This window comes from Taudactylus pleione, unplaced genomic scaffold (genome assembly GCF_031769625.1).
Source record: "Taudactylus pleione unplaced genomic scaffold, aTauple2 ptg000703l, whole genome shotgun sequence".
In the NCBI taxonomy this organism is placed as follows: domain Eukaryota; kingdom Metazoa; phylum Chordata; class Amphibia; order Anura; family Myobatrachidae; genus Taudactylus; species Taudactylus pleione.
In genome coordinates, this window is record NW_028285105.1 from 2866854 (window position 1) to 2879439 (window position 12586).

The 12586-nt window shown below is 41.6% G+C and overlaps 1 protein-coding gene across 1 annotated transcript in view; it reads left to right on the plus strand.

The window, feature by feature from the left end:
* Window positions 1-3679: 3679 nt before the first annotated feature.
* ELOVL6 (ELOVL fatty acid elongase 6) overlaps window positions 3680-12586 on the plus strand; it is a 105926-nt gene continuing 97019 nt past the window's right edge. The window contains exon 1 of the mRNA XM_088456400.1: window positions 3680-3963. Coding sequence (XP_088312526.1) covers window positions 3875-3963 — 89 coding nt within the window. The 5' untranslated portion in view covers window positions 3680-3874. The remainder of the gene's footprint in view (window positions 3964-12586) is intronic.

The window sequence follows — 12586 nt, forward strand, 5'->3', positions numbered from 1 at the left end:
AGTCATGTAATCTTTAGTTTGATCAGTACAGCTTGTTTGATGACAGATATTAAATTCAGATTTAATGCTAACATAGCCATCATGGTTTCAGTGACCTGCTATGCAACAGAATGGCAGTAGTTATACTAAGGGGTCTATGTACTAAGCAGTGGTGGCTCCAGAACTGGGGCTGCAGCGCAGTCCAAAATTCAAATAGGGGAGCCTTGGAGAGAGATAAAGTGGATAGAGATACCAACCAATCAGTTCCAATCCATCACTTTACAGGCTGTTTGAAAAATGACAGGTAGGAGCTGCTTGCTTGCTACTTTATCTCCATCCACTTTATCTCTCTCCAAGGCTTAGAACATATACCCCTTAGTTCCTTTTGCAATTTTTTTTTAAACTACACATCTTCTTGGTCTCCTTTTGTGATGAAGATTCAGCAGTAGCAGCAGCAGCCCTAGTGCGTAAAGATTCTTCTTGGTAATCTAGGATAGAGAACGAGTTGGTTTGTCTTTGCAAATTGGTTGCAGGGCTACCTCCAGTTATTAATTAGGAGGTTCATGATGAAGGTGTTAGAGATGGAAATTACATGTGCTGGTATCTATCCATGCTGCTGGTAGCTGATACTGGACTGCTTCTTATAATTTTATATGATTTTCCAGATTTTGATACATCATTTGCAGTGTGCAATTATTTTACCGGGAGGATGGTTACCGTCCCTGCCTCTACTTACTTTGGCACAGGCGCATTGGAACGGTTTTATGTTAGGGGTGGGCAACACAAAATCATTCCAGGGCTGCTACCGGAATCGGTATCGACATCAGCAGAGATCCCGGCAGCGGAAGCCCGACAGCGCTGGAAATCCCGATCGTGGATAGGTAAGTATTGTCTAACCTAACCTAACCCCCCTAACCCTAACCCTCCTTAGGGGTGACTAACCCTAACCTCCCCCCCAAGTGCCTAACCCTAATCCCCCCTCTAAGTGCCTAACCCTAACCACCCCCTTCCCTGCTGCCTAAACCTAAGTTCCCCGGGGGGGTGCCTAATCCTAAGTCCCCCCCGGGGTGCCTAACCTTAACCCTCCCTCCCCCTAGCCTAACCCTAACCCTCCCGGGGGGTGCCTAACCCTAAGTCCCCCCCGGGAGCCCTAAACCTAACCCTCCCGCCCCGCGGCTGTCCGTTCGCGGCGCCCGGCATCCCTATGATCAGGATGTCGGGCGCCGTTCTTTCCGGCGTCGGGTAAATGCCGGGAGTCTACATCTAGACGCCCGGCATTTCACCCTTGCCGGGATATGACAGTCGGGTACCGGCTGCCGGTATTTAGGCAGTCGGCTTCCCGATTGCATACCTTGCTACCGCCCCCCCCACCTCTCCTCTCCATCTTACCTAAGCGGTGGCTGTGGACTGTCCGGGGCTGTGTAGGGTTATAGTAATAGGCTGCACAGCTCCTGCACCACACGGAGGAGGAGGTGTAATGTCCAGTGTTTTAACTTAAAGACCCATGTGGTGCAGAGGCTGTGCAGTCTATTAAAGCTGTACAGCCCTCACAGTCTGCGGCCTTCGCTTCTTTGAAATGTTTTTTTTTTTCTTTGGGGGGGGGGTTGGGGAGGGATTGCAATGTTATGTTTCTGGGGCTAAATCACACATTTACTAACAATACAAAAAAAAAAGATCAAAAATTGTCTGTTAGTAAATGTATGATTTAGCCCCAGAAACACAACATTGTTTTAGATCGATTTGACCTCTGGGGTCAAATCAATTATGCATGAGTTGGGTTTTGTTAGCTGTTCTAATGGTGAACTCGCACTGCAAATTACATTTGCAATTCAACTTCAAGCATTGATTTTCCACTGCAAATTAGAATATTTTTTTTATTGTTAGGTAAAAATGACGGGGCAGTGCAGAACCTCCGGTACACCCCTTCCTATAAATAATCATGCACTTGGAGGCGTTTACATTGCATAATTTGGCCAATAAAGATACATAAGTTTTCAGGTGAATTTCTCTAAAAAGCTGAATAATGAGTTAAATTATGTGGGACAGGTATGTGGAGGTGTAAGTGTTGTGTGACAGGTATGTGGAGGTGTTGTGTTGATGGGAGAGGGGTTTTTTGAGCTTGCAGATGGGAGTAAAAGTGTTTATTCTGGCTTTTTACAAACTAGTATAAAAACACATTGAAATTACTACACAGACATTTTTCTGTATCCCAAAATGCTGGAAAGACTTTCATTTGCTGTAAAACATTTGCTTTTCAACCATTAATATAAAGTAAACAAATTGCCATTTGACACTGTTTAAAAACCTCCACTACTTTCCTTATGGTCACTAACAGTCTTGTATATGGTCCTGCTACGGTATCTCAGTTGTCACTGTTTGTAGTCCAGGATGATTTCCCTATTCTCTCAGATCGCTTTTTGTAAAAAAAAGTCTTGCAACTTCGGCGTAACTACTGCAAATTGGCATAATTGAATCTCTCATTTCTCGGGTGCGCACATTCACGCATTGTATGTAAGCTTCATTAAACAAACTTACTTTCTCAAACTCCTAATTGAATTGAAGATGGAGTAAACCAATGGGGCCAATCTCCAAAACGCTTAGCTTTTAGGAGTTTGGTACATAGAGGTCAGCTCTTAGTCCACATTGATAATAATAGGGACTGCAGTCTGCAGCGCTAAAGTGCCTTTTGTAGGAGATTTCTGCGATACCTCCTGAATTAAGCTGTTAGTACATAGTGGAAATACATAAAATTATGCAGACACTGCTGGTTCTACATAATCTTATGAAAAATGGGCTTTATAAATAGATACCTAGAACTGAAAGCAAAAATGTTAATGCCTGGGGCAAGAAAGAAGATTGACACCCCCTTGTCCAATGTCCTTGCGTCCCACTTCAGCTTTGCATCCTGGTCGACTGACCCTCTAAGCAGGGCAGAGGAAGTGTGATCGCACTCACCAATATAGGTGAGAAGATTTAAGCTATTGGTCCTTCCACTCACACCTATTTCAGTACCTCTTTCAAAGGGGGCCAAATAAAAAAAAAAGTTGTTCTACAGGACAAAGAGGCCAGGGACATTTTAAGAGATGGAGGGGCCTGTGTGCAGCAGGCTCCCCACCGCGTAACAGGCCCCCCAATAACTGTCTGTGCGGTGGCAAATTCATTCCCGAAAAGATACGGACACACTAGAAAATCTCTACTTGGTGCAGGCTGTGTGGAGCAGGGCCCCCATCCACCCACGGGCCTGTGTGCATCCTCAGTGCACCTATTATAGATACGCAACTGGAACGAGCCATACGAAGAACTGTTTTATAAGTGTAGTTCTCCAGACTTCACAAAGGTGAAATGAACAATTAGTTCAGTGAAGATCTTCAAATCAAAAGACAATGCTGCTATAAGAAAATAGAATTTTCATTACAGCACAAACTAATACAATCATTTACTATTGGATTGCTTGGCGTGAAGCATATGTGGTTTTTTTTAAACAAGGTCCTGATCTGGAAATGACCTATTGTCCTATTTTGATTACTAACTGAAAGCAATACACGTACTGTCTGACTGACATGAGAGGATATGCGCGTTGTTTTATGGTGAAATAAAGTGTACATGGAGATGTGTGGGTGTCAGGTGATCATGTAGAGATAAGAGGAGGCTTTAGGACCGCAGCGCTGCAGTGCTGTCAGGGTGGATGCAGAAGAAAGGAGGAGGAGAGCCTGTGACCCGGGAGGAGGATAGGGCAATGCTAAATCAAGGGTACAGTTAGAGGCACATATACACCCAAGGAAGGGGATTAAAAAGGAGGTGTGTGTGTGAGAGGCACACACTGATAAGGGACAGACAGACTCCGGAGGGACCCAGTACATTCTCCTCCCCAGGTATCACACAGCAGGTCGCCCCAATGAACATGTCAGTGTTGACTTTGCAAGAATATGAATTCGAGAAGCAATTTAACGAAAATGAAGCGATACAGTGGATGCAGGAGAACTGGTAGGTGCAGGCTATATGCTGTTTATTAGTGTTTTCTTGTTCCTGTGAGCGATCTCCCACACATTCATACAAATGCCTCATGTAGTAGCAGTGAAATGCAATGATGTCCCTTCCCTGTATATTTCCCAATCTAAAGCACATGCATATTCTATCTGTATTGCATATAAGCCCTCACTTCATTCATTTCATTCATCCATCCATCCCTGAATGGTAACTCTGTCCATGAAATGATTGCAGGCCTTTCTGGCAGCTGAAGGGTGCAAATTGCATATTGGTGTACCAGGGGCCCTTGGATTTATACAATGAATGGAAGCACTATGTTACTGCACGGTTTGTTGTCTCTATGCATGTCTGATATGCAGCCCACTAGCCTAGTGCTGCCCTAGGGTGGCTGAGAGCTGTGTGCCCGCTAGCCGGAGGACCATACAGTCTGAAAGGGCCTAAGCTCTAATAAGCTAATACCATTAACCACTAAACTGCCAGAACAGCAACAAAAAAGGATGCCCTGCTCAATGGACTGGGTCTTTTCTGACAGTATGCTGTACATTTACTAACATTTAGTATTGTGTACAGTAATAGTGAATGTGTAACATTGTTGTATTACTTTGTGGAACTAGTTATGCCAGGCACAGAAATCAGTGTCCAGCATGCACCTCCAGTGCTTTCCATCCCTTGGCTGATGCTGGCTGGATTCATTTGAGGCTAAAAGTGGAAGAGTACCACCACAAAAAAGCACTGTATATATATATTATATTGCTGTACTCTATGGAGTAACATAAATCGTACTGTCTGTAGGCTACAGGTCTGCAGACAGCAATTCCGAAATCAGGAGTAAAGTGATGCTTCTTACAGTCCTGTGTGTCCCTCCTCTTGCTGCTGTTCCCAGGCACTGTGCTGTACATGCAAACATGCAGCACGTGTTACTTACTGCTAATCTAATGGGTCTATGACAAAAGAATAAGATGCTCAGCTTTCAGCAGTAGTTGGACTTGGATTTCATAGTCTCACTAGGGCTTAGACATGAGTAATGTATTAGAACTTCATTAATTAATTGAACAAGCCGATTCCACTTCGTTTATATTCACCTTAAAGTGTTTTTTTTTTCTTTTTTTTAAGGATCATTTTCAAGCAATGAACTATTGCCAGAAGTCAGCTGGCTAGAATTTACTTATTGCAACAGTTTATTAATTTGCAATGCCAAAAATGCTGTTTAACAAGACAATAGATTGCAGATAGGCCAATTGTGTGTGTATAGTATGCAACCTGGGCAGGAAGTAGGTATTATTGGACAGCAGCAGATTGCTCGGGTTCTGTAACAATTACTGTAAAATCAAGGGTGCGTCATGCTTTAAAAATAAATAGTATATATGTATTTTTATATGATAGCAGCATTCTTCATTGTATTCAAAGATGTGTATTTCTGTCTGAATTGTGTTCCCTGTAGACCTTCATTGATTTGAGTTGTTGCCATATTCTACAACCATTGGCGTAACTCTACCATAGGTGAAAGACGTGCAGCTGCTATGGGGCCCATCTTACTTGTCAAAGTTACTTGTGTTATATAAATATTTCACCATTGGGTGGTACATAGGGGCCATTACAAACTTTTGCTATTTGGTCTTCAAATACCTAGTTACACCCCTGTTGACAACTTAAACCTTATGGGGGGTACTTCAATTCAACGCGAATTGAATAGCGCAGGGAGCGAGCTCCCGGAGCTATTCAATTCAGTGCGCTGTGCGGCCGGAGAATGCCGGTTATCGCGCCTTAACACCCTTGTTAAGGTGCGTTAACCGGCATTCTCTGACCAAAGTGCCGGGCGTGCGGCTGTTAGAGCCGCGCTAAGCAGAGAAACAGCTGCGCGCCCGGCATTTTGGTCGGATTTCTCCTCGCATCCCCAGGGGGGTGCGAGAAAAAATCCTTAGCGCACTCAAACTGCGCGGTGTATGGAATAGCTTCGGGAGCTCCCTTCCGCGGCTATTCAACATCGCATTGAATGGAATCGCCCCCATGGAGAGAAACCCACAAAATGTAATTGTCTTTTCTAATGCACACTTTCTCCTATACATTGGAGATTATTCTACTGTGGTACTTATTAATTATTGGTTTAACATCCGTCTGTGAAACATTATACTGTGTTGAACAAAAGGTGGATGCAGCACTGGTGCACTAACAATTTACAACATTGACAAGTGCTTGAGTTATATTAATGACATTTTAAACAACTGTCAGACTACAGACGTAACAAGCTGCCTCTATGCTTTGTCCAATAGTTGATCACTATTTCGGCAAGTTCTGATTTACTGCTTTATTTCCAGTCAACACATTGAAAGCTGACACACAGCAAGTACATACCATTTATTTTTATTCAGTGTTCTTTGATACCTATAATGGCAAATGTTTGCCAATACACTCTGGCATTTGAAAACTTATCCCTTGCACAAATTAAGGTGTGTATATTTCTACCAAGAAATCCCTGTCTTGAATGTTAAAAAAGAATCATATATTTTAAATGTATTATTAATTACTATCGTATTGAACTTACAAATATAATTTAACATAACAGGTGGATGTACTTATTTAATGTGTTTGTTTACCCTCAGCCAATATTTAACATTATTTTAACATACTTTTAAAGCCTTTTTCACATGATCCCTAGTGTTTTTATTTTTAAACTATATACATTTTTCTGTTATTATAATTTGCTATCAATCAGTCCAACTGGTCATGTACAAGAAGTCTAGAGATAAATGTAAAATTTCAGCAGTGGGAAAGTTCTAAAATCCATAAAGTTCAACTACTAACTCAGTAATTGCTGTACAGATGAAATTAGTTTATTCACCTTATGGTCAGAGCTTTTATAAAATGTACATTTGGCTATATTACTCCAGATCAGGTCTTTTTGCAGGTGTAACTGCAAGCCGATGGCAGTTGGGAGTGTATAAAGGCGACATTAGATGCACAAATTAGAACCCCGGTTTTCTGTACAGGAAACCGCAGTGTTCGAAAGTGATGATACTCAGGATAAAATGAATGGGGAACACTGACTCTGCCATCTCCTAGTGATTCCTCTGTCAAGGTGATGAATACGGTGTTATGGCACCAGAATTGCTTTAGTGTGACTGGGAACAGTGTTAAAGTCTAAATAAATCTATTAATCTCTCTTCATTTTCTGGTTTGCCTTAATTAAATAAGTGTGAATATATTATATGATCCAACCATTTCCGTTGAGATAAATAGCATCAGCCAACCTAAACAGTTCTGATTCCACTTACCAGTAACCTGACCGAGGTCACCCAGCATAACCATTTTTACAGACTGACTTTTCTACATGTTATAAGGTTTGCAAGTTTATAATAACTACTAAACAAGTGAGATCTGGTAGCATAATGCACGGGCACTGTATAAACAATGTGCACGTGTGAGCAGACAGGACAGGTTTCTGAATTCCTAACTGATGAAATCCCTAGGATTCCTGTCATGATTGCTAAACAATTAGCACGCAATGCCATTGCAATTACACATGACTACAGTGAATGGATTAGAATTGCTTATAAGTTTATTATGATGCGTATGCAACCCAGCTAAAAATTCTTAGATGCTGGCATGCAACAGAGAATCAAACACACAATACCTAGGGGTCAATTTCATTTCGAGCAAGTTTGTTTCATGAAAGTCGCATACACCGCACAAATGTGTGCACCCAAGAAATGAGAGACTTAGGCCAGTATTCAATTAGGAGCGAAAAGTCAGAGGCAGGACTTTTCGCTGTCATTGGAGGTTTTGTCGGTAAAAACGTCTCGTCCGCGTATCCCCGTATTCAATTCCAAATTGGCGAAAACGGGACCCGGCGAAAATGAAATCGGCAAAAAGTCCTGTCGTTTTTGGGGAAATCAGCCTGACACCACCCAAAAGATGCTCTGACATGGGGGTTCACTATGGGTACCCCAGATTAGCCCTGCTGAAGGTATTTGGGGTCTTTGAATGGTCTCAATAGGCGCTATTAAGCGTCTTTGATGACAGTGGTGAAGAATAGCATTTAGCCATTCTGTTTTTGGAAAATAAGTAGTCCCATCAAATTTGGGGTACATGAAAATGGGTGCAAGCATATTTTAAGGTTGCTAAAGTAAAGCATTAAAAAGCACCAAAAACGCACCTTCAGCAAACACCAGCAATCCAAAAAACACCTCCCTCATACTTGCAGACCCCCCCAAAGGCTATTTCGCTAGTTTTTTAATTTGTACCCCCACTTTGATTTTTTTCACCCACTTTTTCTAAGTGCTTTTTTGGGGTGTCTTTTGTGGGGTTTTTTGCGTTTTTTGACGCAGTTAGCATGAAGGGGGGTGTAAAAGGGTTTAAGGGGGTTGTCGCAATTTTGCACCCCAAAACCCAATTCTGCACTTTTTTCTGCCGGGTATCCATTGGTGAAAATTTTCCGCTGGTTACAAGGCGCAAACTTTTCGCACCGGCGAAAAGTCGGACAAATTGAATACGGGGATAAGTGGAATCGGCGAAAATTACGCCATCGGCAAAAAAAGTTTTGCCGAAAACGGGTTATCGCAGCCTAATTGAATACGGCTCTTAATTAGAAATGCCAATTCGCAGGACTCGCTGCCAGGTTGCACAACTTTTCTACAAAATGTGATCTGGGAGAAGTGCATGAAAAAGTGGGGAAATCATATTGAACTCGAAAAAGTGACAACTGAGACAGCAGGACCATAAAGCAGGTTGTTAGTGGCCATAAGGAAAGTACTGGAGGTTCTTAAAAGGTGTCAAATAGCTGATATTTGCACTTTTTTATTAATGTATGAAAAATTACAGCAAGCGTTTAACAGCAAATTGCAGTCTTTCCAGGATTTAGGGGTACAGGAAAATGTCTGTATAGTAATTTTTCTGTATTTATATGCAAGTTTGTAAAAAGTTGGAAAAAAATTTTTTTAGCTTTTATCTCAATATTGTAGAACCCCTCTCCCTCCATTCAATACAACACCTCTAGATACATGTCTCATATTATTTAACCTATTATTGAGCTTTTTAGAGGAATTCACCTGAAAACTGACATGTCCTTAATGGCCAAATTATGCTATTTAAACCCCTCCATGAACAGTGCATCCGGAAAGTATTCACAGCGTTTTACTTTTTCCATATTTTGTTATGTCACAGCCTTATTCCAAAATGTAATAAATTCTTTTTTGTCCTCAAAATTCTCCACACAATACCCCATAATGACAACATGTAAAATGAATTTATTCCATTTTGGAATAAGGCCGGAACATAACAAAATGTGGAAAAAGTGAAGCGCTGTGAATACTTTCCGGATGCACTGTATATGTAAAAATATATGTTGTATTGGTCCAAAGTGTAAAGCTGCATACACACACAACGATTTTGTTACCAACGATTTTATGAACGATTTTATGAACAATCTTCTGAACGATTTTTTTGAACTACAAACGATTTTTGCATATTCCCTTAATGAAAATCGTTGAGTTGGTCAGTCTGACTGAACTACAAACGTGATAATCGTTCATCGTTTTAACTTAGAAAGTGAACGATTTTTTCAACGATTGAATGATAAACGATATCGTTAACGATAATCGTTCAAAAAATCGTTGTGTGTGCATGCACCTTTAGCAGTAGCAGGGAGCTCCGATCTTACAAAGATATGCCACTCCCTTCATTAGCCCATTCCACTCCAGGCTAAAGAAAAGAATAGGGGGGGCGCACAATGGTGAATGTCTTTTCACAAATATTTTAATAAAGGATTAAAAACATTTACATTCATGAAATTCAATAGCATTGTAGAACTTAAAGCATGACCAGGATCACACCCTGTGCATCAAAGACAACCCTGATCAAGCGATAACATTTATAATGCTGTTGAATGTTTTCATTAATATTTGCAAGGACATACTTCATGATTGTGCGTCTCGTATTAATATTATTATTATAATATATACATACACACACACCTGGGCCCAGTAACATACCGTATAGGTAAGTGCATATTTTCAGGTGTCATTAACTCCAAGGACACTCTTCTCTAGACATGTTTGTTCATAAGATATACTTTACACTTACTTGTTTTCATAACATGTGGTCGTATGATCTGCATTTCTTATTTTCTGAAGAACCTGTCTCCTATATGCTTGTATTTTTGAACCTGCCATAAAGTTGCTCCATTTGGGCAGAGAGTATTAATTTTATAAGTAAAATACCATAAGGGCTGGATTCAATTAGCCGAGGTAATTTACCGCATGAGAAAAAGGGTGGTAGCCTCTACTTTTACGCCCGAGCATATTCAATTACAAACTCTTTTCCTGACATGGTAAAATTGCAGCATTAACCCATAGATTCCAAGAAAAGTACCCGGAGCTATGGGTTAACACGTTCATGACAACCGCGATAAGAACAATTACTGCTGATTTCTGTTCGAGCCTACCTCAGACTTTAACAGAAATCCGCGTTAAGTGCAGCCTGTGGGATGTAATTGAATAGCCCCGACCGACCAATTAGCCTGCTGTTACTTACCTCGGCTATTGAATCCGGCCCTACGTCTGCCTACTAGGAATTATTAACACGTTCATTTTCAAAAATCATTATGATTGTTCCAACACCTCAAGAATAGCCACAACAAATATATATGTGGCACATTATAAATGTTGTGTATTCTCCTGAGAGTATATCAAAATATAGGGACTGATTCAGAGATGGACGCTATTAACATAGCGACGTGGCGGTTGTGCTAAAATATTCGAATGCTGCAGGAAGTTTCTTGTGTAACAGGACGCCTTCTGCCGGCTTCTGTAATCCGCAGCTGCATCCGAAGAAGCAGCATCGGATCAAACTGTGTGAACATCGGACATCTGAGTAAACCTCACTCAGGTTATTTAGGGTGTCCAAGGACGCAACCACTGGCTTCACCACGCCCAGAAAATGGAGCTGACACACCGTCGTTTTCTAGAACGCTCACAGTCACTGCGGCTTTTGGGGAACTGCAAACGAAAGATTTCCGCATGCACAGATCTCAAAACATCGTGATTTGCCCAAACAGCTCGTTTATGTAAATATCTGATTTAGTAACAAGAAACAAATAAAACAAAGGAGAAGTATTACATGACCACAGTGCAAGATAGGATGCAACAACAATGATGATAAAGGGAGACTGTAAAATGTTAATAAAAAATAGAAATAACTTATTATTGTTTTTTATTTCTAAAACATTAACTTATGCTGCATCTGTGAAAAAAATAGACACAAGGGGATAGTGCGGTCATACAAATACTTTCACAACCTCAAAAATATGGATGAATGAGAGAGAGTAAAATTAGTAATAATATGTCACGCTACAAAGCAATAATAATACAGACATCAGTGAAATTATATCATCAATGACTTTCCAAACTATAAATGATTATAATCCAATAGAGATTTCACTGATCAGTTCTTTATAGTTGAACTCTAATGCTACATGCTTTGAGATGCCTGATAGCCACGTGGATCAGTCCACACTGCGCCATTACTATGTGAAATGTATTAAATTGCTGAATCTGTACTTTAATAGGCAATTGTTTGGCACGGGATTCGGTCGTAATACCGACAGACGGGATGCTGGCGCTTAGAATACTGGCGCCAAAATGCCAACACCTGTCAGAATCCCGGCACTGGCATCCCGACTGCCAACTCCCTGACGGTAAGTACTGGGATTAGGGGAGGTTTAGGGTTAGAGGTTAGGGGGAGGGTTAGGGTTAGGCACTAAGGGGGGAGGGTTAGGTTTAGGGTGCGGGGGGAGGTTAGGTTTAGGCACTAGGGGGAGGTTAGCATCAAGCAGTGGGGAGGGTTAGGATACTGACCAACAGGTGTCGGTATCCTCGCCATGTCGGGATGCCGGCTTTGGTATTCTGACCGAGCGCCGGCATCCAGTACTCAACCCGTTTGGCACTGATAACAATGGTGTAACAATGGACTTAAGTGTGATTAATCTGCTATTATTGGTTTGGTTTTATTGTTTTAAAAATGCTAATTAAATGTAAACAAAAATGAAATAACAAACATTATTAACCTTCTGTGCAAACTATTATAGATATCAACAGAAAGGAATAATGCATGGAGCATTGTAATACAAACCTGTGCATGACAAATGCACATAAAAACTTCAGAAGCTGAGCCCAGGACACATATAAACTCATATGCAATAAATCCCAGGACTATTGGCAACTACTTATTGCACAACATTGGTTAATGTCAAATTGTTATTACATTCCCAAACGTCACGTGGGCATCTACAACAAACAGAGGCCCTGATTCAGAGCCGGTCTCTCTGACAGAGCGCTCGCTCTGAATCAGGGCCGGTCTTTTTTTTTTTTTTAGAACAGCCTCCTCGCTGCTCGCATAGCTATAGCGAGCGGGCAGGGAGAAGGACCCTTTTGGTAGGGTCTCGTTGCCGCAAGCCCCAGAGAGCTTTCAGCTCAAACAGAGCCGAAAGCTCTCCCACTGACATCACTTGTGATGTCAGTGGGGCCGCCCCCAGACGGTAGGCGTTCTCATGGGAACGCCTCCGTCTGGGCAGCCACTCCCCCGGCACGCCCACCAAAGGGGGCATGCTGTCACTCAACATCGACAG